Source organism: Macrosteles quadrilineatus, unplaced genomic scaffold, assembly GCF_028750875.1.
Source record: "Macrosteles quadrilineatus isolate MER2022 unplaced genomic scaffold, UCM_ALF_1.0 Scaffold_8__2_contigs__length_117827958, whole genome shotgun sequence".
Classification (NCBI taxonomy): domain Eukaryota; kingdom Metazoa; phylum Arthropoda; class Insecta; order Hemiptera; family Cicadellidae; genus Macrosteles; species Macrosteles quadrilineatus.
The window spans coordinates 8,768,840-8,795,791 of NW_026542601.1; the positions used below are offsets into that span (position 1 = coordinate 8,768,840).

Here is a 26,952-nt window from a genome sequence, read left to right on the forward strand (position 1 = left end):
AATTTATAGATATCTCAATATGAAATTAACTAACTTTTGACTTAAATTTGTTAAGAGATTTTATGTAGTTTCTGTTGCAATAAAATAATTACAAAACAATCTTGCTTGAGTTGTTTGAGTTCTTGTTGAAGCCTTTATTATAATTGTTAGTCGGAAGCCTTCAAATGGTAATCCGATTCTACACAGATATTCCAGGTCCAAACAATGATTCATCAATGAGTTTCTCATCTTAAAATAACCGTGGGACTCAAAGGAAAGTAAGCCATTATTCATTATCTTAGAATCTGAGTGACTATTGGAGTAAATATCCAAAGTTCGAACAACAAGTGGAAACTATTTAACACATCGTTTAACATCAAATATTGACATATTGTAGGCAACATGTTTTGATGGTCCAAGATAAATTTGCCAAGACGTTTCTATATTTCTCCCGATTCTTCACAATTTCGACTTAGCTGTTTAGTATGTTTTTGCTCTATAAATATGCTCTATAGTATGTTTTGGATTGTGTTCATGGTCTGTTTCTACCCAAGAGTACGTTGTACAAATACTTGTGATAGTTTTTATGTTGTTTAGCGAATTGGAAAAATATTAGGTTTCCGTTAATACATAAAAAGTGTTTAACTGACTATTAATAAAAACTTAATTTTGTACGAAATATGTCTGTTGACCTAAGTAAATCAGTCGATAAGCTTCGAAATATTTTGAACCCGTTCCCTCCCTTCATAAATAAATTATATATTTCCAAACTATTTTGATTGTGTATTAAAGATGAAAGTGTATAGCTAACTGAAACAATATAAACTGGTTCGTTAAATGTCATTTTAACCGTCCAGGCCTATACATGGCAGCAAATTTGGTTACTCTTTGTCGCAGCGCCTATGTTATAACTTTCTACAACGGAGATCACTTTTTACAAGGTCGCCCTGTAAGCGACAAAACCAACAAAAATAACTGGACACTCCTAAAAACGTAAACGATTTTCTGGCAGAACAATCACCACACCTCAAAAACCTCTTGTCGGTCAGTTGGTAGAGAGTGTGCTACTTGCTCGGCAATCTGTTGGTTCGTCGTTGGTCGACAACAAGACTGTCAAACAGACCGAAACTGCCATAAACATACAACAATGTGACTTGTGTTGACAGCTGTTCAGTCAGCTGTGTTCGGTTGTCTTTGACTTTGTATAGGTTATGTTTGGTTGACGTTACATGTTCGACACGCGTTTAGTCGTCTTTGATTTTGTGCGGGATAGAATTGTGAGTACGTTTAGTAGACGTGGCATTTATAAAAAAAAAACATTAAACATTTTTGACTATTTTTAGATTACAAAACAGGGAAGTTATGGTTTGTATAAGCTTTTTGCAAATAACAAAAGAACCTTTGAATAATGAACCAAAAATGAATATCTAATTTGTTTTCATAAAATAAACGTTTTAATATAAGTAAATTATTATTTTTATAGCTATGAAATAGTGGTGCAGATAGTGAACTAAAGTTAATTTTCGGATTCGAGCAACAGGGAGGAGCCAAACAATAACACGGACTACGGAGTATACGGAGACTACTAGTAGACTACTAGTAGCATTGACTATATAACACTAATAGTAGTGTTATATAGTCAATGCTAGTAGTCAGTGTATCCAGCCATCAAATTTAATAACCTCTTGCATAACCAGTGATCAGCTTGAAAACTTCCTATACAAAATTCAGTGTCGTATTACTGATATTTACGGCCCCAAATTTAATTTATTGAATAGGCTTGTCTATTTATTTCATAATTTGTGATCCATATAACTGTCAACATTTTGTATTGGGACAAAATATAATATTTACTGAAACCAATAATTTTTGTAATCGAGCGAAATTAGTGCTAATTTATTTAGTTCCCTGCATAACAATAATGTATTTGTTTTTTTTCAGGTTGGTAATGTGAACTTTCAAGCATTTTACGTCTTTACGTAAGTAAATAGATACTTGTGTATATTGTGAATTTCATGTTAGAATTTGATAGTCTTATCAGGCCATTTACAAATTAAACTCTAATTTCCAAGGATATCCACCTTTTTTTAAACATATGTTCCTTATAAAACACTAGTTGCAGTTTTGTAACTAACTATAGACGTAGTTTCAGTTTACGTAAATTTTCCAGACGTTTATTTTATTTCAAGTATTTTAAGTGTGGAGACTTTTTAGAATAAACTGCATCTTTGTAAACATAGTCTATAAATGTAATGGAAAAATAATGTTCTGATTCACTTAAATTAAAACAATGTCACTGTGCAAACTACGGTTTTTTAATTTTTGTAGATGATTGTTGATCCGGTTCCTTTTCTTAAAAAAAAATCTTATAAGTAAATAATTTTATGCCAATACCTTCTTGTTTTGATCGGAAACGTTCCATTCCAAAGTACAGTTCCGGATCAAAATTACACACTTCTAACTGGGCCATAAGAACAGTTTAAAGTTTGGACACCACAATTAACCTTGTGTCAATTACTTAAACCAATAATAGCTAGAACTGGTTTGTGGTTTCACCGGAGTTAACGGAACTTGTTAGAAAGCGTGCAAGTGGTAACGTTCGTACGAGTATATGTCAACGAATACTGTCAATTCCACGTTTAGTTGTAATTTGGAATTGAAATTTTGAATCGTCGCGACTAGTTTTTTGTTATGTTTTGTACACTAACTTTCGTCGGAGTTACTACCGTATTTAGAACAGTATTGTATTTTTATTTTACCCTGAAACCGTCGTGAGAAAGTTGTGTGGTACTTAAGGAACTGTAATTTCCAAATTTCATTGGTGTTACTAGTCATAATGATGGCTGACTATTTTTTTTTACTATTGGTTTAACTTATTAAACGTTTTTTTGATAGTTGTTACTTTTGAAGTAGGCTTATGTTGCTTCACATTTCCTTTCACCTTTCAATTGGGAATTTGAGTTTAAAATTACTAGTTAATTAGTTAATTGATACAATATTGATATTCTAAAATTATGCTCTGCAATCGACTTTTGGCAAAGCAAGATTTCACATTTTAATTAACTTTTTTAAATACACAATTCAAACAATGCAGTTAGATTGTAATTTTGAAAAGTGACTAATTTGAAAATTTTGCTTGCGTAGCAATGTTGTGAAAATCTTTCATGTTACTAATAGAGGATTTTTTAATTTCATGACTTTCAAAATAATTTTGAGTTCTTCAACGAAAGCACAAGAATTACGTAATACCGATGTTCCGGAATATGTTTCCGGACTTGTTATTATACACCTGCATATTACCACCGTACTACATACTTGTACACATTGCAACCTTTCTCTTCCGCCTAGAGAAAGTGGATCGCCAGTTTTAATCGATTTCGATCCGCCTCCGAAAGTACAAGTTGCTCGAATTGTTGTTTCTGGATAACGTCTTCCCTAAGTCAGTTTTTAGAGGGAACCAGTAATTTTTTAGCAGTTTGTTTTATAATTGGTCAACCATTGGTGTTGTGAATCAGTTATTATCTTTTTATTAGTTTTGTAGATAGTAGTTTTTTATTTTAAAATCAAAGTGAGATTACTTTAAATCTAACGAATAACCTTTTCCTAATGTATGGTATGGTATTTCGAATAGCACTCGGGACAAAATTTGGGGTTCAGATCTTTCAGGAAATTGTAATAATCCAACCAATATTTCAAAAACACGTTCTTTAACACCATTAATCTAAGAACCTCAAGCTAGTTTGGATCTCAAACAGCAAAATAGTCAATTATATCGTAATACTCAGATCCTGTATGACTTTGCAACTCAAACTCAATCAGAAAATTTTGGAGAAACGTATCAGTACCTATATAACTTTGAAGGAAACCCTGAGGACGTTAAATAGAAATCGAATCTAAAGATTGCTTTAGTTCCAAGTTCGACCACGGAAGGCAGGTGGCGCGTTGCAAGTTGAGCTTCTGATAGTAGTTGTCCTTCAAGAGGACATTTAAGGCCCAAGGTAAAGGTTATATTTGGTTCCCGTTACTTGACCTTGAAGATAACCGATGATAGGACTACATTACTCTTCTTATCAACTTATCTTTGTCAGTCTAAAGTCCCAAAGAGGATCCGTGTTTTGGCCTGATTCGTTTTGAGTGCAAGCTGTAACTATTTAGCTTAAACTGGTTCTTTCGGAATTATTTTAACAGTGAATTGCTTTATAAAAGTGGGTAATGAGCTTAAAGACAGGTAAGTACATCATTTTAAACTGTTAATAGTTTAAACCGATCTAACAATGTCGTGGTTGATTTTTACATCGATCGACGAAGATCTAAGGAAGGAAATTTGGGAAAGTAATAAATTTGCAGGTTATATTTGGATAAATTGTCTTATAATGAACAAAACACGATACATGATGATACAATTGTTAGTGGATTTAAGCAACAAAATATAATAGGGCTTCACTAGTATTTTTTACAACTGTTTGGGACTGTTTAGTACAATTTTATAATTTTGTCCAATAAAATATGATATATAAATATAATAATTGTTTAAATGTTGGCGTCTTATAAACAGTAACCGGTTAGATTATATCATAGTAGACCTTTTTTACTCTTTAATCTATGATTATATTCTTAAATTCAACATTACACAACAAATTAAATTGTCATTTCTGACTTTCGAACAAACGAAGCTCAAAAGAACCAGATCTTTTCGTCTTCTACGTGATGGTCGCATTTGAGTTCGTGACGGTCACTCTTGCAAACCTCTATATTACGTTGTGTAAAGTTACGCTATGTATAGTAGTAGCAAATATGTCTTAAGTTCTGTTTACTATTGGAAACTTTGCTGTAATAGTTGGGAATTAGTATAGTATTTTTGTGTAACGGTAATATAATGTCACTATTATCGGAACGGTATGTTACGTAACTCTACCGTATATTATAGAATCGTTATTTGCAAATTAAAATGGGAAATTAGGTTAGGAAACATAATAAGCATCTGCTGTGTCAAAAAAAGACCATAAAAATATCTACAGTATACATTCTGTAATCGTAATTTGTACATCAATGATTGCCGATTTCTTACCATTATTGTGTACACACTATTATCAACCTCCTCCCTAAGACCCTAAATTAGTACTTATTATTATATCAATTATTAGTGTCATTAATTTATAGACTTTTACTTTCACCTTTCCTTCTGGTTGGAAATTACTTACATTACATCGTTGTTGGCAATCAAGATTTTTAATCTTGATTGCGTTAATTACGATTTGTTGATTTGTTTAAACTTTTTGATTTGTTATGTAAGCAAGTTTGTATTTAATTGTATTCAAATTATTTGCTGTCTATGTTCAAATGTAGATGTTGGATCTAAACAACTTAGGTCAAAACTGATCAATAATGTAATGCTTTTATTCAGTTTTGTAAAATCTGTACAGGGTGCCCTGGAACTCTCTACCAATATTTTAGAGCATTGTTCCTGATCTAAATAGCACATTTAAATTGTCCAGAGTTCCCTAGTTACTCACACAGCCTCCATTTTGTTTTTTACATTGTTTTTTTTTTCTAAAAAGTGGTTTATGGTACGAAACTGAAACTGTGCACAAACATTTATGACAACTAGGAAAAGCTGCACAAAAATTATAACACAATTCTTCAAATTGATAAAACAAAATGGCCGCTATTTAAAATTATGTTTCTTAAATAACACAAAAACCGTTGATTTTACAAAAAAGTTTTGATTGGCCACCATTTTTTTTATATGAATTTGAAAATTATCATAATTTTTTTTGTAATTTCGTCTAGTTTAAATAAATGTTTTTGCAAAGTATCAATTTTGTATCTTTAGCAACTTTTTAGAAAAAATAATAAGTGAAAAAAACACAATGGTGGCTGTGTGAGTAACTACAGTAAGGACTTCCGGACAATTTAAATATGATATTTAGATATGTTTTTTACTCAGGAACAATGCCCTAAAATATTGGTAGAGATTTATGGGACACCCTGTAGTTCATTTTCCTATGCCAAGTGAAAGTTAATATCGTTATTTTTAACGATTTATTTTCAGACTGATGGATTAACTTTGTTCTAAAAAAAGTGGATAATGTTATACCTTATGCTACCCTATGCTCATACCTGGTGCTTTACCTTATGTAATAAAATCTAAACTTACAGGGTAATTCATAATTAACCTCATATAACTAATTACGAGTGTCAAAAGCAAGATACTGAGAAAGATAATTAAATCTTTTAGCTGGTATAAGCACGAGACTTCTGTCCTGAAGGTCACGGGTTCGAAACCCGCAAATCTCTAACAACTCCTAGCCACGTTATAACGCCGTGACTGAGTTGTAGGAAAAGAAATTATTTGGAATGTCCCCCTACATAGAAAAGATATGCTAGGAGAACCTTATTTTTATTGAAAAGGTCCCTCCTAAGTGCCATCCGATAATTTTTAAGTGCGCTATCAATAACATGGTTTTGAAGCGAAATTCCAACAGATTTTACATTTATCAAATACCCTATTATTCCCTGATGTTTACACATTTTTGCCATTGGTGTTTACATTTTCATTAACTATAACGTTATCAACTAAGCCCTGCGCTACTGGCGTATTTTATACTCTTATCTCAAACAATGTTCCATTTGGTATTTAAGTGATAACAGTATCAGAAATGTAGTTTTTATCATTTGATTTTTCATCTAGCCTGAATGTTCTTCGAAGCTAAGTTTTACAAAGTTTTACAAGTTTTGACAAAATTTGACCCTGGTCACGATGAACTATGAGCGAGAAGAAGGTGAGTATTTTTGTTTTTAGTTGTAATTTAAAAGTCAACTACTTTAAAGTCCTACGATGTTTTTTTGCACTTCTGATTTCACCGTTTAATTAAATCACGAATTTACCTACCTTTTTTATGGACAAATACCAACGTAATTTTTGAAATGTTTGTGCTCTATTAAGTATTAAAATGAAAACAAAAAACATTTTAAATATTAGTTTGCTAAACATTTTTATTAGGTATGATCAGGTGTGGTTGGTAAAAATAATGGTTATAATATGTCAGTTGAGGGTACAAATGTAACATAATTCTATAACAGTTGGACTAATAAATTATGTAGTCCTTCTGTGACAGGATCAGTTCAAGGAGTTAACTACACAAAAAAACGTGTATTAAGATCGGCAAAAATAATGAATCATAAGAAAACCAGTTTAAAGAGTACTGTAATTAAATTAATACCTAACAGTCCAATGTTATCACGTACAATTAAAATATCTTATTAAAAAAACAGTTAAAAGAGTAATGAAAATTAGCAACAGAGTAATGTGATTTTTAATGAGATAGAAAATTGAAATATTTCTAGTACTAGAAAAAAATTTTTACATGAGTATTATTTTCTATATGAAAAACGACATAATTGATTCTTTAAAAGGTTTTCCATTTTGACTACCGTATAATATAAACTAAAAGCTAACAAGACAGGAATGTATGTTATCATGTTGATTGTGATAACCAATTAATTTAATATGGTCAAAAAGTCAAATTGGAATTTAATAAATATGTAATATAGGACTGACAGATAACAATATTTAGCTCGTCCTTGAATTATTTAAAACATGTTTTCATTCAACTAACAATTGTTTTTAATCTATGCAGATACAAATTCAAATTAACCTACAAAGATTGATCATACCTTAAAATTTGTATTTGAATTTAAAAGTAACTAATAAGTAATTAGAAAATATAAACATATTGCATTTTACTTAATTGTTGGTTTAAAATGTATACCTATGAACTGACTGAAATTGAATTGATCTACTAATAAATAACTGGATGACTGTTTTAAAATAGTTACCACAGAGAAAAAGGACAATGAACAATTTCTTAAGTTTCGCCTAGTATAAAATGTTCTCTCTTGCCAAAACTAAATTTAAGTTCTTATTTGGTGTTAGAGACATTTTAGTGCGTGCAATAAGTGTACTTCTGACCAGGAACCAACTGTATTTAAAGAGTTATATGAAACATTCATATATGACATAAAATTTTAATTACGACCCAAAACGTATTTATTATGATTGACTTACTGGAAGTAGATTTCTAGTTCCGTTGTAAATATAGTAACTCCTGTGATGAGGATTTTATGATCGGTTCACATTTGTGTCAGCTGATGACTATTAAACTTTGTTTTACTATTTTAGCGTAACTTATAACTTGAGCTATATTTTTCATTTTTGTTGTCCACTACAGGATGATTCAAAGGAGAAAGTATTCAAACACCTTTAGGGAAAGCTGTCCAATCCTATATTATGGATGTGCCGGGAATCTAACCCGTCCCCCGCACTGAAGTCCAGCACGCTTACAATTACGCTATAAACGCTACTTTTAGGTTATAATCCCAAAGGACATGTAATAATGAATAAATAATCCGTAAACCATTAAAAATCATAACGCACTCTAGTTAATAAAGAGACTGGAATAGTTATTTGTGTAATTAAATCTTCTCGAGAGCAGCAAAGGCACTTTGCACTCGTGTTAAACATTAGGTTTTTCCTACAGTTCCATATAAATAATTAGTCTTTCAAACATGATGCAACACGTTTTTAGGTTAGGTTAAATCCAAGTGTTGAGCAAAATGGGAAACACTGCACCAGCTGATCGTAGTCGTATTATCTTTAAGTGTTGCCAAACTAATTTTCAACCGTACACGTATTACGTGTCCAATAACAGTACACTGTTTTGTGTCGCTTGTTTGGAACACTGGAATGCGGCAAAAAATAGTGCAAAAGTAAGTAATCAGCTAATTTGTCTGCTAAGTAGTGCAAGGAAGCCTACTTTGTCGGGTGACTGTAGGAAAAGTATTATCACTTGCCCTCAGCTGATCCATGAGGATGAAAATCTGTACTTGGGGTATATACATTTATACAGGAGGATGCATTTTATTTTTATACATATGGACAATTCTCGAGTATTCTCTTTGCAGACCCGGCCCGCGAGTATGAGATGATATGGGCTCTCTTCCAAGGGAAAGAAGAAGAAGAAACGCCGAAGAAGAACAAGGAAGGGGTGACTGTGAAGATCCTCAAGTTCCTCTTTGGGTCGGGAGGAGGAGAGACTACGTCAGAGCCGGTGGACGACTACAGAGAAAAGCGGAGATTTCATAGACATGTGTATCAACCATCCCCTAGACACGCTGGAGCCCCTGGGCACACAGGAGGGATGAGTGGTAAATCTATTAATAACTCATGTTGTCAGTGTGAGGTAAAATTAGAATTTCGTTCTTCGGGATATAACTACGTCAATAAATTGATGAAAACACTAGCCGCCGTGTTGGATACATTGCAGGTTCGCATTAATCCATTGGGAAAACCCACAGTTCGATTATTTTCCTCGGTTCAAAAATTCTGTCTCATCCTGGAGATCAAGTTAAAGTGTGTCCTATGAGGGGTTAAAATCATTAATCGGAACAGATCAAATTGATGTTAGTTTGTAATTGTTGACAATGTTTTGTTTGAAAGTGTAAAATTGCATTGGACACCATCATCCTTTGCCAGTTTTGAGACAATAATCTAGCTATCACCATGTATGAAAATTAGGGATTATAAATAACTTGCAGATATTTTATAGGCGTTTCTCAACGATGTGATGGTCCGAATGTATGAATTAAAAGCTCATTCATACCTTGTCTATTTCCTCGAGAGGGAATAGAATTTTAAGGGAATATTGTGGTTTTGAAATTCTGACAAGGTTTAGTCCCAGGTTCTAACACTTCTAAGAGAAGCATTTATGGTAAGCTTTGGTCCCCAGGAAATAAAGAAAATTCCGAAATGTTTACACTCATTTTTAATTGTGTACATTTTTTAGGGTTAGTTACTTTCTTCAGTGGTTTCCATCATTCCGATTTTACAAGTAGTAGGATGAGGACCTAACTGCGTTTATGTGACCAACTTTGTTGGTTAACTGTTTCTATGAGCTTGAAAGGACCTTTTTCCGAAACAAAAATGTGTTTTGTTAAATTTTTCTTTATTTTTCGCGTCTTAGACATAAAACTAGAAAGTAAAATGTTGTGTGGTAAGTTTGTTTATTGACTGTTTTGCATTTTATATTAAACAATTAATTGTTCCAGATGTACATGATGGTCAAACGTGGACTCAAAAAAGGCTGGAACCACCTCCTATCGCCCCACCAGAACCGATGGGGGCTTTTTACAGCACATCCTGTAAAGTGCTTGTTGCTTGTACCATTGCTAGTATAATGATTTTGATCACCACCGCTGCCAACTGTATAAAAAATATTAAAGCGATGATAGACAAAAGTGACGAAGAAGTTGATTGAGTGAATGATTCGAGTAAAGAATTGACTACGTAAATTAAATTATAAATTACCCTACGTAGAATTTGCTTTACGCATGGTGTTGAAAACTAAAATTTTGCATTGTACACTTCACGTTGAACACGAACAAAGATTAAAGATGTACAAATGGAATTTAATGCTATGTTAAAAATGACACCGATTTTTCATTTCCACAAAAAATTTTTGTTGGTTTGTGAATTGAAATAAAACTACATCCGATTAATATGTTATGTATAAATATTGTATAACGAGTTTACCGTGAAAGGATTCATATAATGCCTGTGAATATTTTATATTATATTAAATATAATAGTCAATTATAAATTACGCTTTATTATTCATTGTTCAATGGCAATTGAATATTTAAACATCTGGATTTTTTAGGTCCAGAGATTGTGATTGTATATATATTGGCCATGTGAATGTTTATGTTGTAAATTTATTACTTACTGATTTGTCCTTTATTTAACCCCTCTTCACCTAAAAATACAAGTCGATTTAATTTAGAATAATATGTTAAATACCGATATCAAGAAGTATTAATAATTCTTTACATTTTGAAAGTTGTAACATAAAAAAAAATACCCCCGCCGCAGCAAACCTGCTGTCTTAGCGAATTTCCATTTGGCTGAATTGATTTTCAATTGATCTATTTAAATAACATTAGGTTTAACGAGTACCTAGGTTTGCTGCTACAAGGAAACTAATAAAGTGTGTGTTTTAAGTAAAATAATTATTGCTTAGTATAAAATGAATATATTTGCCAAGTTTGATCAAAAGATATCTATAAACAAGCAAACTACAACATTTTACAATATTCTCCATAAGAATAACATGGGAATTTTAAATTGACAATTTTTTTTAGTTTTCTCCGTAACCAATAACCGTACAAAAACACTTTGATATACTGAATTGTTTGTTTTTTTAAGCTCTTTAAGAAGGTTTAGAGGAAAATTGGGAAATTTTGTGTTTTGAGGGTCAAAAGTGAGAAAAACCAATTTTTACCCCATAAAACCCTGTTCCCATGGTCCGATCATGCTGGATCGCGAACTCATTCAAGTTTATCCCGCCTTACACCTTAAAACCAAATTTCATCAAAATCGGATAAAAATTACTCAAGTTATCGTGTTCACGGACACATATATATATATATATATATATACATATATAAAAATTTGAACGAATGGTGTTTTTAGCCTCTGGGGACATCAAAATGAAAAAGTTAATCGGTCCCGGGCCTAAGTGTTACCATGAGACCTACGGTAATAGCTACTTCCCTATAGGGAAATTCGCTAATAATAACTGGTTTAGCTTTTATTTCAATGAATAACAATTATTTAATCCCTAGCATAATTAATTATTAATCACCATATTAAAATGTGTCGCTGTACACGTTACGATGTTAGCTACAATATAAACAAGATTTAATTAATATATTGAAGAAAGATTTTAACATTTCAATCTTTTTAAAACTTACAAAATTTTACAAAGGCTTTCTATTTACATAATAATTGCACATTTGATAGAAATTGATTAGTTTAGTTTAAGTCCTGACTTGAGTCAATTTGTAAATAGTTTTGTGTAACTGAAATTCGTCCATGAACAAAGACCTTATTTATTCATTGAGTGTAGTGGTCCCGGCCACTGGTCGTAAAAATCAGGGGTCATATTTATACAGTGGAACCTTGATAAGAAGACCCTCGATAACAAGTGGCCCTTTAACCTAACCTAACCTAACCAAACTTCGAAACTTCTATATGCGAATTAGTGCCAGAGGTGGCCAGTTCTCCGTTTCCCTTTTCATTAGTTCATGTACTATTGTAGTGGAAAAGGGTTACAAAGAAAATTGTTACTGTGCCGAAAAAAAATCAACGTATTTTATTTACTTTTTGTGTGAGTTTAGAGAACTAATTCCAGAGTGAAGAGAATGATTAGTAAATATGATTTATGTGTTTGTAAACTTTATTCTCAAATTCACTTCTTAATCTTTTACATAAAAAAGGCATAATGTGAGTTGAAAACATATTTACTGGTATATAATTTATTATCTAAAGAATTTCCATTGAAAGGTGTCCGCAAATGATTATTTAAAGATCACGCTATCAAACCAATCTGTTAATTGGTGCCCTAAATATTTTGCGATATTAAAACAAAATTTATATTAATACGTGATATGATATTGCTTACAACGGTAAAAAACATTTGCTGCTTAGATAACCTTTAAGCATATTTATTACTTTGATATAGCGTTATCATCAAATTATTATACCAATTTTACTGATAAGTCTAAGGTCTACTGATGGTTCTAAAAACTAGCAGAAACATTCAGTTTTAATTTATAAACATTCGGTTTAGGCCTATTTTATGCCAATGGACTTTCGTAGCTAATTTAAAAAACTATGTAAGTACTAGGCATTACTATTTAGTATGTGAATATAGTACGTATAGGAAATAGTACGTTTAAGTTAAATCCAATGTTTCCCATTTCGTTCAACGCTTGGATTTAACCTAACCTAAAACGTGCTGTTTAGTGTTTGAAAAACTAATTATTTCTATCCTTAATAATAACTGTAGGAAAAATATAATGTGTTACACGAGTGCAAATTGCCTTTGCCCACTGGTTACACAAATACTGTAACTATATACTATGCATTTATACTTTTCACATTTTAAATTTTGTTTCGTTTTGTGTACCAATGAACTAATAAGCTCTGTTTAATTTTAGGTCAGTGATCCTAAAGATGTCAAGAGTCCGTAAGTAAAATGTAGTTTTAAAAATTAAAGCTATCTTAAAACACCCCATGTACTTTATATGACCGAATGTACTTTACTTTTCATTAGATAGACTGGCCGTACATTAATTGCGCAAAAGAGTTCCTTAGTTGCGCCATTTCAAGCGAGGTATGGGTAAGTTTCCGGCAGAAGGAATGACCTTGTTTACGTGTCATCCTAACCTAACCTATCCTAACCTAACCTACTCAATTATACAGTCAAAGACGGCCGCAACTTGGCTTGGTTAAGGAACGTATCAGGTGGCTCCCTGGAGTAGTTGGCGGAATTCAGGAGTATCCGACTACCTGACTCGGGTCAGTTGGCGCAATTAATGCCCACCCAGATTTAGATAAACTACGTACGAATAGACTACTTAGAAACTGTCAGTACTTAGTAATGCAGTACTTAGCACAGACATATCGCTACGATCATGTCGAGATCGCCCGAGGTAATTTTCTATTTCAAGATACGAAGATAACATCAAACAGCGAAACCTCGTGACGTAAGTTCTACTCCTTTCTCTTGGAATTTATTTGTCATTCGAGTTAGACGGTGATGTAAGGAGATTCGAATTTGTATCAAGGATAATTTGTGAATCAATTTATTTTTGACTTCAACTATACAAACCATATAGGCCTACTGCTACGTGTGGCTAAAGGCAAGAATTGTCAGTTGTCACGGCACAAGTCACATGGCAAGCCAGTGGTCAGTTCAGTGATAAGATAGTACTAACATCCGGTTTTGAACCAGCTTATCAAGCTTAAGAAGACTTTGCTGAGTTACGCAGCTATAGCTAGTTTTTCTTTTGAAAAAAACTGTGTACAGTATAAGGACCTAATAGATTGTATTGCTACTTGAATAATTTAGAAATTCAAAGGTTTTGCCCAATCGTAATTTGATAATTCGTAATTCGATCCTAAACACAGTCCGTCATATTGTTTTCATGATACATAAAATATCATCTAATTGGCAGAAACCCTTTGGGGTGTAGCTGGGTATTACAAAAGCCATAGTATCTTTTGGATACACTAAGATAAACCCGTCATTTACAATAATAGATGTGTTAAAACATTACAGCTTTCCAACCGAAGCTCCTTTTAAACATCACTGCCAACTATATCTAGAACTCGCTGTATTCTTTCCTTGTTCTCACCTGTGTAGCGTCGATCACAACAAGGCCCCACAATCTAGCTAATGATACGGTAGCGAAGTGACAGGTAATATAGTGTAACTGTATGCGATATAGTATAACAACGACCGTGAAGTATCCACGTGATCTGCGAGGCGGTGGCGAGCTGTGACGTCATCTGACCTTCCCGCGTCCCACGAACATAACCTCAAACCTGCAAGACGGCTTTGATTTGAATGCGGAATGAGGGGGTTTTAAATCGCTGGTTTTAAACCGCAGATGTTTTTTGCGAGGGTTTTCGGCTCCACGATTTCATTCGGCGTTCTTTAGATTTCATGGTTTCATTTATGGGTGTTCGTTCAAATTTTGCATAATAACAAGACTTTTCGTGCTAAAACCAATGCTAAGACCATTCCAGAAAACTTTACCTACCGCAGTAGCATCTGCGTCATGTACAATAAAAAGGACTTGGTATTTTTATTGTATATGGTCAACATACTCAAACGATACAATGTTAAGAATACAGATACAGAATTAAGAACATCATGACATTAATATTTAAAAGATTAAATACGGAAAATCTTTCAACTACTAAAAGTTATTGCTTTTGTACAAAAACCAGCAACACAGACCAATTCTTCAATATTCATAACAGTTCAATAGTTTTAAACTATACTAGCGTCATCACGATAAAGAATTCAGAGAGTAAAGTTCATCTTTAAAGCTTCTCAACTTTTTGAATTAAAAGTCTTTTCTTTTCGCAACAAATTGTATCTTTCTCTCCATATGACTCTTGAGTCCTCCTTAGAATACTGTCAACTATACGAGTGCAGTGAGATTGTGATGATGAAATATCAAAAAATCAAGTATGTTTCCTCTCCGGAAATTATGAACATTCGCTTTTCCTTCCCTGTAAAAAGTACCCAGTTGACTCATCATTTCTGACATTTCTTGCTTGGTCTCTCACACTCCCATCTATCACTTTGACTCTCAGACCCGTCTAAATGATCAACGTTTCCCAGCTTGGGAGAAGAAAGTGAACTGACATTATCCTGACTACCAAAGCGGAACGTTATGTGAAAAGTGATATTATCACATGAAAGACCACACCGACTGGGATGTAGCTCTGCAGGTGACAATCGGGTCAATATTTGAATTTTTGTTTGTACATTCATGTCACGAAATGAACGAATTGCATTCCTTTTCAAATGCAGATCAAATGACATCAACTGCCTTCATTCTTTTATCATGTGCAGAACCTTCTATGTTTACGTGTTCAGTACCCTGTAAAATGTTTTAGAACACATATTATGTGACTCGTGCTTATTATGTAATGTTATGAGTCCATCTATTGTGAGCTATGAACACATGACATACATAGGAACGCTCTCACGTTTGACAAGGTTGACGAATGAAGGAAGAGAAATGAGACATTTGACTTTTATCATTTTGAGTTCTTTCTTTTGTGATTCATTACTGCATCAACCATATTTGGAAATTTTCTTTACCATCGGCTACTTCAATAGCAATTTATTAATTCCTTCACAACGACGAACCAGTAAAATTCTAAATTTGGCACTTCCATAATATTGGCTCTGTGTAGAGGTTGTCTTTCATATAGACGGTTCCATGATGGTCTAATCGGTCTAATAGTGTTGGCTTGTCCACCGCCTCTTCGATCGGCAAGGATTCGCTTTCTTCTTGAGGGCAATTTGCGTGAAAGTCGTTCCTGCTTGTTATACTTCCTGTTAGAAACAGTTCTGACCGCCAAGCTGATACAGAGGACATTTCAAACCTGTAAAAATGATAAAGCTGTAAGACTGTGGCTAAATTCTCCGATTGCTAATCCAGCAAGTATGAACCATTATTGGAATTAGTTAGAAAAATATAGATCTATCTACCTAATTTTCTTTGTAGACTAAAATTGAGGTTGACCTGGCAGCATTTGTTGAAACCTCATTTTAAAGCCGATCCATATTATTAACGTTAAAACTCCATTAGTATGCTATTGTAGCCTCCAAATGAAATAATAGAAATTGTGCAATCACCCGCTTATAGTTATCTCTTGTGTTGCATTTAGTCACACATTTGTTTTAACAATACAACTGTTTGAACTGCAAGACAACATTTAACATTGAGAACAACGTTATTGAAAAGTCTTTCCCCAAAGATGATCATTATTTGAGAAGATGCTTATCTAGTTTTTTTTATCTTACAAACATTAATGATCAAACAACGGATCAAGGACAAATGGAATTAAAAGTTTTAAGGTAGGTAATAATAATTATCTGTCCATCCCACTTCATCGCTCCTCAGCATAACCAAGACGCCATATACTTCTTCAATGATGCATTAGAAGAAAGTTTCCTTGGGACAGGTGCAAACTGGATTGAAATTGATCTTTTCAACGCAAGACTAAATCTACTTGGAATCAAAGATACCTCACTTGTTTAGTCTTTAACACATGCTGCCAAATTAGTTCAATGTCAGGCTAGTTAGCATACTGGTTCAAAGTTAATTAAAGTTTTTCTAAATGAGCATGAGTATATTCTTGAAGTTTTTGAACACATTTGAAGCATTGGAACACGCAATCAAAATGAAAGCTATCAAGCGGAAATGATTAAGTTACTGACAATAGTCCTGCTGCGTTTACGACCACGCATTAATTGATTATAATCATTTGATTTCACATGCAAATTCAGTTTATATGGCTGGATTAGATAACACATCCAGTTGTCCAATCTAATTCCTCAGCCCAAGGTAAAAAGTGTGTGAAGGTATCAAACGATTTTAAATTACCTTTTTCTTTTTCGGGAAATGGGCTAAAATATTTTGCCTTTATATATTTCTCATTCTTGCCACTTCTTCTTGCTAACCTTTTGGACACAGAGTAGATCTAACACGCGTGAAATAAACTTTCTTTTTAAGGAATCATTTTATCTTTCGCAATTTATGACTATGGCCATGGTTCTCTGCATTTTAGTGATATTCTTATAATGGTTTTATGGCTTTATGTTATCCCAAACAAACTATACCATGCTATAATATACTCAGCCCAGGTACATCACTCCTAGAATACTTCTTCAATCATGCCTTTTTTTTACCAAATCCCGAATTCTTCTTTATTCATTTCTTCTACCTCTACAAACCCTCTGGGAAAACAAGCCCACTAGTGCAAAAAAGAAAACACCTGACCAAAACAACCTGTCTAAGGCGGACACGGCCCACCGGAGGCAGGATCTGGAAAAGAAGAAGAACAAGAGTTCAAGGACCTGCGATGTTGCCAGATGTGGCAGGCGGTGTTGCCAACCTGCAAGCAGGAATGCCATGATTACAAGTCATAAACATCCCGAGCCATAATCTGTAGTGGCCAGACTGTTGGTAATCTATTGACTAGTTTGGCAACCTAGGATTTGGGTAGACATCGCCTGAGGTGAATTGTTTGGTGATTACAAGACTTACGACGAGATTCAATCTTTCCGCTTGAACTTCTTTTTAGGACAGATCGGAACCCTATAATTAGCTGGATCAAGGTCACATATTGTCAAGATACTTTCAATATTGACTAACAATTAATGCTTGAACACATCTGTCTTGTGTTGAAGAATGCTGATGTCTTCTAACTTATTCTTTTACGTTTTAGAAATGTACTATAGAATAAGATATTTTTAGTTGCGCAATTCTGTAGTGCTCAAGCTTAATTCTTTTTCAAATGAGGTGTCTGTAAAACGTAGTCCCCTTGTTCATTAAAGATACTGTATCTTTCTTTTCTGATTACATTGTGAACTGTTGTCTTCATTTATCTTTTATTTTATGTATACGAGTACATTACTGTGTAGTATATTCCTTTTTTATGTTTTTGTCAAACGTCCATTATTACGTTAAATCTGTAAGAAAAATTACCAACTAGAGATTGTTTTCTGTTAAAGTCCATTTCATATCTTTATTTTCATAGAAATCACAGCTTTTGTGAACTATATAAATGTTTATGCATAACTAATTATAAGTACGAAAATAAATGATAATAATATAGCCTAACTTACATAGAAGCATAATCTGTATGTGAATCACATTTGAATTTTTTTCTCTCAGTAAAACACAGGCCTTTTACAAAACCTAGTCAATTTATATTTACTTCAGTATCCAAAGGCAATGTATTGATATAAACCCCTCTAAGAGGTACCTTATTGATAAAAACATGGACGACCACTAAAAATAACAAACCTGTCATCACAAAGAAAATTTTGTAATTGTGATAAAACTAAAATCTAAAACTTATTTATATTCTGTAAATAATACATGCATACAATTTTTTTGTTGTATCCACACTAGACACTATGTTACCAAATTCTAAAGCTAAGTAAAATCTATAAAAATAACCAAATTACAGTTTTTTCCCTGACGGGAAAATCAGCTAAAAACAGAATTAAAGTTCGAGTGCTAAAATTCACAACTGCAAACTTCTTAAGTTTCTTTGCGCAGCAAAATAAAGCTTATTTAATCCCCCCTCTTATAATTCTAATGTTCGTCCTATAACTACTCATTGTGCTAGAGTTACCACTTCACACAGTCATGGTGACATGGTCGTTTCACGGTTGGCTAATTATCTCACTAGGTCAGACACATTAAACGTTGGAGAGCTACTGTAATTTGTTTTTGTTCTAAGGTTTTTTACAAAAACTTTCGTTCTGGCGTGCGTGTGTAGGCTAAATTTCAAGCTGCATTTTTGTCCTAAACGTTTGATATATACAGTTATATATACAATTATATATACAGTATATACGTTTGATATATATAGACAGCTGATTATTTTATTCAACCCATTGTTAATGACTTTGGGTGCTGCAAATGGACTTCTCATCTTGTAATATTAATTTTGTTTGTATTTTCATTTTTTTATATGTGAAGGGTTTTGTTGTTACTAGTAAAGTATAATATATTTTTTCGCATTTCCCGTTTTTTTTAGATTTGTGTGTACCATTATGGCTAAAACCCAACCTTGACCTTCGATTTTTCCTAAACCAAAACTCCAAAAAATGTGTATATGTAAATGTGCTAATAACCCATTCTACAGGTCCAAATAAAAATATAAATCAAAACAAAAAATAAATAAAATACTTACATTATATTAGACACGTTTTAATGTGTGTTCAAGGTTGGTTAGGTTTGAGGAGGCGATGTCGGAGAAATATTTCTCTTAATTAATTGGCGGTCAATTTACATCAGTAGTGCTTCCTCTTTAGTTAGGTACTAGAGTGTAGTCAACAGTCTACAATTAATATAGCGTTTCACTTGTTTAAAATACTTTTAATATTTGAAAAATTATAGGAAATGCTTGAAAATTGTCACTTTGTTTTACATATGCCGAATGAGGCATGCTTTAAAATTCAGTTGATGTATGACGAGTATGTTGTTAAATAGAGGGAGTATGTTTGACCTTCCACTTTTACTTTTTTTGGCAGGGTCATTAACATGTGTTTTAACTATCGTGCACCACTCAATCGCACCCTGATAGAATAATAGATTACACGCAGTAATTAAGTATAGAAAGTTTGGTATACTCCTTTCTAATTGGATGCCAAAATGAACCTAGGAGATGGAGAGATAGATTTTGATAATTAAGATGGATAGAAGATCAGTTTGAGGTAATTCATGTTATTATTTATGACTATGTCCAATAAATATTGATTTAGTTTGGAATATCGCCTCGAAACTCGAGTTTTCCAAAACGTTCTCTTTACAGCCTGAAAGTACTGTAAACAACTCGCTCACACAACGGGCTTTACAAAATCATATCGAACTTTGAACATTAATCTTAGTTGAATTACATTCTTTTGAAAATCTAGAATTTCTATTACATATTTTACAAGCCATAAAATACTCGACTGCCACTTAAAAATTGAAATTCAACGTTTTGATCCAAAGATTGTTGAATTATTACAATATTTTTAACACCGTACATTAATGTTTGAATTGCACCTACACTGAAGTAAGCTTATAGACAAAGCTTGATGAGTTCCTCTTTCATTGAATGTATGATTTGTCATTTAAATTTAGCCTAAGACTAAGACATGTTTCATAAGTTGAACCATAGATAAAACATAGTCCCTTAGGACATATGAGTTAGGTAAGGGGCTATGTTTTATGGTTACCTCCCGCTATCTCCGCGTCCCCATATCTCCGTGTACCACTATCTCCGAATTTCAGAGTGACCCCTATAATCCTCGGTTACTTCCTGCTTTTAGACTTTCCAAACCTAACCTAACCTAACTTAACTTAACTTAACCTAACCTAACCTAACCTAACCTAACCTGACCTAACCTAACCTAACCCACGGGTTAAATTTTCATCAAATCTTCCATCCACGGGGCTTCGCAGCCATGGATGCAATGACAGCTAACAACGCAGTCAGTGACTGGATTATAAGGGTCACTCAAGAATTCGGAGATAGCGGGACAGATTTGGGTTCGGAGATATCGGAACGCGGAGATAGTGGGAGCACACGATGTTTTATCTATGGTTGAACCCATCATATTAATATAGAAACCCCTGTATAGCATATAGTATAATGTGGAATGGTGGTGTATCATATGTTTTCAATAAATATAATTATGTGTAGGTGATGACTAACATATTAGACTCTTTCTTCGATCCATTTATGACAATTTATATACCTCTGAGTGAAAGAAAGTGTCGTCTTTATCAGCTCGTCCGCCTGTTTGTCCAGTACTGCAGCACTATCTGGCGATGTGACAGAGAAACGTCACTTTCCCGCGATACGTGACGCCGGCGGTAGAAAGCGCGGGTAACTCCGCGGCTGCGCAGGCGCGGAGCATACTGGACACCGCGCATGCGTGTTGAAACGCGGGAGATTCGAAAGTCGATTGTTTGTACTAGTTTGAAAGAGACACTTTGGAATTATATAAAAACATAGGAGTGACTACCGTTTTAGGTTTATGTACCGGAGGAAGACTCGGTAAATTTTAAATTTTTAAAAGCATACTATTAAGTGAGATGAGTGTCAGTGACTTTTTTTTGCAACAGACGTGTCATGAAATGACTGTTGTAGTATAGTAAAATCTTCTTATCTTCCTAACCTTTTTACAAAGTGAGTCTGTTACAAAGCACGTTTAAACAAGTTGACAATATTAAAATTGTTGATTATTTCTATTAGAACGTTAATTGTTACGCCTTGAAGAAAGGATTTTTTATTGCAATATTTCCCATCACATAGGATTTTATATTCGTATTGATCTACATTTTTTCACATTGAAAATTTATATATGATACTTTTATTAGTTGATTGAATGGAATATTTGTAGTTGTGGCACAACGCGGATACTGTACATAATTTTCTGCTCGAATTCGAATGAATCATTATTTGTTTTAAATATTGGGTACACACTTGTGTTACTGTTAAACTAACTGTATGAAATAGTTTAGACAATAAAATGGCTAAATATAAAAACACTTGAATAAATTTAATAGACTTTTAATCAATCTAAAATTCCAAACACATTTCTAAAAGCAAGAAATAAATAATCCGCTTAACTACTACTCTTGAGAACTATTTTAAATCCTTTCCAATCGTCTGATCTTTAAATAAAATAGTATGATTCGTGTTATTGGATTCAGCAAAACGCCAATCTACAGGAGGTTAAACTAGTTGCTTAAATGTTCGATCAAATGACAAGGAAGCCATGAGATCGATCAACTAACCTTTGATCAAGTTGGTCAATTAAAGAGAAAGGATGAAGGATGGACTTCGACCTAGGACCTTGACTCGAGTCCTGAACTTTCAAAGTCCTGCAATTAACATGTTTCGCAACTGTCGAACCGTCTCAAAGTTTCCTTAACTCCTTAAGGACCTGTCGATTATTATTGGGTTTGCAGTTTGCACCAAAATGATTTACCACCTTTCTATAATGTAAGCGTGATGTAGAAGTATAGTACAATTTAAAATGTACCTGTAAAATCTAATTAAAAATTGAAAAATGTATGCCCAGATATAAACTACCCACAATCGCAACATGAAAGATATATAAGAACACTTGATTGCAATGATATGTTTTAATAGACTTTTTAACTCTGAGAATCTTTAATCATTCTACAATTGCAAACACGTTTAAACCATCAAATCAAATCATTTTTGATATATTTATCATTGTGAGCTTATTTATATGCAATATTTTATTATTAAACTTTACAACAATATTAAATATGTCCTAGAGTAAATTTTCAATCAACTTTAATTATTGGGTTGGTTAAGAATTGTGGGACTTAAAGTTGTTTCTCGTTATTTTGAAAAAACAACCGATTGAGGCTATATGATAACATTCTAGAAGTAACATGTATTTTTATTCAGGATACGTAATTCTTCGTCCTTCATTTGTCCTCTACACGTGCAACTCACCAATCATTGTAACTCATTTCTCTATGGAATATGATATCATACCTCTAATACTCTATGACTTTTCTGCTCTATGAGTCGTGTAGTTGCATCAATTTTAGGATGTTTTGATCGTGCATGGACTTTATGCATTAATCATTCGGACATTAGATATTCTTCGTTTCCTATTATTAACAGTATGATGTTATATTATAAACGTTTATTTTGCAAAATATTTTTTATCCCAACATTTACGAACATTTTAAGTGTAACTATCCGATACATATTGTTAGCATAAAATGATATCGAAAAAAATAAACCTTTGCTCCGTAGTGTGATATAATTAATCATCCAACCTGCAGGATTCGTAATATTATTTGTTTGTGTGTTGTGTGTACAATGTACACATTTTAAGATTGACACTACACACATGCTTAGCCACCCATTAAGTTTACATATTTACAAGATGTATAAAACAAAGATGCCTAAACTAATGTTTCTACTAGCCTGTAGGATCATCTATGAAGACCTCCCGAGGAAGCGTATGGACGCGAATAACGGTTGCGCACCTCCGTTGTTTTTGTAACGGTCGTATAGTTGCAGGCTTAAAACCGCAAGACTACTTGTACTTACTATTGTTGACACTTCTTACCCAAAAACTTGAAAATCCACAACTGTGCAACTAAAACTCATACAATTAGTATAGCCTATTTGTCAAAAAACAAATTAGTATTTTTTTAGATTGTTTTGTTGTTGTCAGTTATTAGTAAGATCACAAGATTCGCGATGTTTCTGGATCTAGATTTATTATTTTGTCTTCACATACAAGTATATAACTTATAACAAGATAATTACTCTATCCGGGATACAATGGGCCACACGATGTAAGAAAAGAAGAATTTTAATATATCAACCAACACTGTTGAATCAACGCACAAACTTAACTCAGTCCCATAACTCATTTGTATGTTAATACACATAATACCATAGACACGTTCCCTACCGACCGTTACACGCCTCTGTAACTGAGGGATGAGTATAGTTGAAAGCTTACACGAGCAACAGTGAACTAACTTATGTCTACCCTTCTCCTTTACGATATTGTAAAATGTTTTTCAATTTAAACTTTTTTTCCTTACTTTAAACTCTGTTTACATTTTTGCAGGCGTACGCGGCAAAGCGAGGCGGCCAGGAGGCGCTGCTGGAGGCCATGAACAACAAGTACTACTACTACACCAGGACGAAGGGATTGTTCAGGACTTGCTTCCCGAAGGAGCGACCCGCCTCCAGTGAGTAAACTACTACCCTTTGCACTCTTTTTATTTAGGTATATTATTAGGTATTATTTGGGTATATTATTATTGTATTAGTGTGTATAGAGTAGTCTGTGCTCTACCTAGCATAACCTCCGCATAGTTATGCTGGCCTAAATGAATTAGAGATCGCAATACCCAAATCTGACAATAGTGATCTAATTTCATCCTATTAAAACAATAGAAACTTTCACTGACTACATTACGAAAAAACGTAGAAACGTTTTATCCAATAGAACAGGGTCACATGATGGTTTAAGGTGTTTACTTTTTAAATTTTATCATAAAATCAACAATTTTTAAAAAATATACAATAATAAATTCTTTTATATCCATTATGTTTACCGACTTTTTTGTTTTTAAGTTTTTAATTATATTTGATTTGATACAAAATTGCTTATTTAACAAAGTAGGCTTTTTTCAATTTTGTTGATAATTTTTTCATACCCATTATTATATTGACCGATTTTCAGTAATAAAATGTTTATAAAAATATTAATTTAAATAATATTATAGTACCTAAAACTATTTTTTTACAAGTCTGTAGTAGGCCTACTAATCAAATTTAGCAACACACTTACAGTATTTTTTGTTTACTCTGATCGCTGTACTTTTCTTGGTGTCCTTTTTGTGCGATTTGTCACAGCAAGGTGAACATGATCGTTGCATCACATTACTTTCTAGTCCTCATAACAATACCATTAGCTATTAGTCTTTGTTTATAGTGCAGTTTTTTTCTGTCTGTAATCTTAGATCTCTCTTTTGGGCGTCGGCGGTGGTAAAAACTAGCACAGAATTTTGTATGCTATAAAGATGCTATTAGTTTAATGTTTTAATTACATCATTGTTGTATTCAATAATTTGTGATGCAGTATAATTCTATTTATATTGGCGGGCAGTAGGGGTTATAAGATATACCACACTATACAGATTTTCTAATTTTATTACATATGTCTACATTATTGGGACTGGTGGGTCATTGAGTCCTACTTATGACAGACATTACGATCCGCGTCTCAGATCTTCGACCTTTGACCTTTATTGACCAACATAGTCCGCGTGCCTATGTATCTCCCTACCACAGAGAATGGGGCAATTGTAGGCAGCAAACCAAGGCAAGAGCGTGCTTCTACTGTGTCACACAATACTGTCTTCTGTGCCTCTACTGTCAGTTTGTCTTTAAAGTCAAAATGAAGCTACATTTTATGAGTAAATTCGTAAAGCACGTCTTATTTGAAGTTTTCTCTTTGATCACATTGTAACCAATATCCATAAACTCATGGTGAGAGCCATGAGCATTGTTAGTAGATTTTACCTCATTCTACCAACAGGATATTGAACAATTTCGGTGTAACTGGCCATTCCACTTTTGACCAAAACGACTCCTAAACATGCCATTGAGGCATTTTAAGAGAATCTCGTCACAACAAGTTTTCCGTCGCTGGAGGGGGTTGGGAAGGTCAGTGGGACGAGCAAGAACCAGAATCCGAGAACGGAGGAAAAGAGAAAGCGCAAATACTCAGAGGAAGTAGCTAAGTGCACCGGAACCTAACCTAGCCTTAGTGAGAAAACGGCAATAAAATACCACACCATTGAAGTAGGCCTATACCGCCTTATTTGGTAAATCACAATCTCCCTTGGAAAGTTGAAGTGATAGTTTTCGGTAAAAGTGCTGTAGATGTTTCAAAAGTAGCTTGGTACATTGTTTATCCTGTTGTAAATAAATTAGATTGCCAGCTAATTGAATTCAAACAGTTGTATCATTTGACATTTTTACAGTTTTGTGGGTACCGGTAATTTTAAGACAATTTGAACGCTTATCAAAGTCTTAATCCGGAAATAAGAAAGTGAATTTCATCACGACCTGTGAAGTGTTTGTTTGTTGTCAATGTTTGTTCGTCTCCGTGACAGATTCGTTACTCAACAGTCTGTGCCTTTTCATCCGTGACTTTCTCTCAATTCAATCCCATCAACTTCAGTTTTCTCCATTATCGCTAACATGGATCTCATAACTTGAGCTTGTCATGTAGACAAAACTCGTGATTTGTCTGGCAAGGTTTACTGTTTCGCAGAATCCTCCAGAGCATCAACAGCTAAGATTGTTTTACTATCAGAATCGGCAGTTACGTCGTTTGACCAATGACCCTACAACCTCCAGCGAAACCACAGATGTTGATTTACCCCTGAGAGATCAGCCTAAGCAACCCGCTATCTTGTTTCTTCACCGGTGAAGACAATGGCACGATAAAACCCACGGAGTTGCTCCTGAAACAATGAACGAAGCCCACGAGTTTCAACGTTCGTGACCTACTCGTTGGTTCGAGCTCTACTCTCTTTCTACCCTCATTTTCGACTTGACTTCTACGTGTTGTATTTCCAGATGATGAATCAAAAATGCTATATTTCACACTGCATTTCACCCAAGGGTTTTGATGAATTTTGCAGCTTTGATACCTCAAACTTTAATGGCCCTGGAAGTTAATAACATTTTTACTTACTAGTCTAGTTATAAAGATTGAGTTATGTATACTGTATCTTCATTTGTATTTAAATTGTAAATATGAATACAGTAAAACCTTGGATGCTGAAAATTCGATCATCAACTATCAGAATATCTTCTATTGCCTTATAGAAATGTTAATTTTACACCACCTTGTTGACCTTAAGATCTTTGCCTGTTCGAAACTGGATCAAGTTAGGCTGTCCGCTGTCTACCAGCTTCATCTTTGGACTTTTATCCATCGGGAACTTCAGAAATCCAGCTGGTCTTAGTCATTAACAAAAATTTTGAGGCCAAAGCACAGCATCCATTTTTCAATATTTGGCTTAAAGTAGGCTTAAGATCCCATTTAACTCAATCATCTTCCCAGGAAGTAACCGACGTAGTTTTGCCACCAACTTATGTTTCCCAATTAAATTAATTATGGACCTGAAAGACCTGTTTAATTACGTTAACTGTTACTCATTTAAGTTATGAAACTCTATTTCACCAAGCCGCGGCGTCGCTCGAGATTGCAGTGGGCATTGAGCACGACT

General features: G+C 33.7%; 2 protein-coding genes across 3 annotated transcripts in view; both read left to right on the top strand.

The window, feature by feature from the left end:
* LOC129001404 (uncharacterized) overlaps window positions 1–26,952 on the top strand; it is a 45,655-nt gene that overhangs the window by 6,699 nt on the left and 12,004 nt on the right. For both annotated transcript variants that reach the window (XM_054428661.1, XM_054428660.1), the window contains exon 2: window positions 23,769–23,892. In XM_054428661.1, coding sequence (XP_054284636.1) covers window positions 23,769–23,892 — 124 coding nt within the window. The remainder of the gene's footprint in view (window positions 1–23,768; window positions 23,893–26,952) is intronic.
* On the top strand, window positions 6,671–10,656 carry LOC129001405 (uncharacterized). The gene is made up of 3 exons (XM_054428662.1): window positions 6,671–6,761; window positions 8,944–9,186; window positions 10,087–10,656. The coding sequence occupies exons 1-3, from the start codon at window positions 6,740–6,742 to the stop codon at window positions 10,293–10,295; spliced, it is 474 nt and encodes a 157-aa protein (XP_054284637.1). The 5' UTR covers window positions 6,671–6,739; the 3' UTR covers window positions 10,296–10,656.

Bases quoted from the DNA above. Each gene is read 5' to 3' on its own strand.
- LOC129001405 (XM_054428662.1), top strand. From the start codon at position 6,740: ATGAACTATGAGCGAGAAGAAG. The intron at 6,762-8,943 runs GTGAGTATTTTT...TTCTCTTTGCAG, and splicing joins GAACTATGAGCGAGAAGAAG to ACCCGGCCCGCGAGTATGAG. The intron at 9,187-10,086 runs GTAAATCTATTA...TAATTGTTCCAG, and splicing joins GCACACAGGAGGGATGAGTG to ATGTACATGATGGTCAAACG.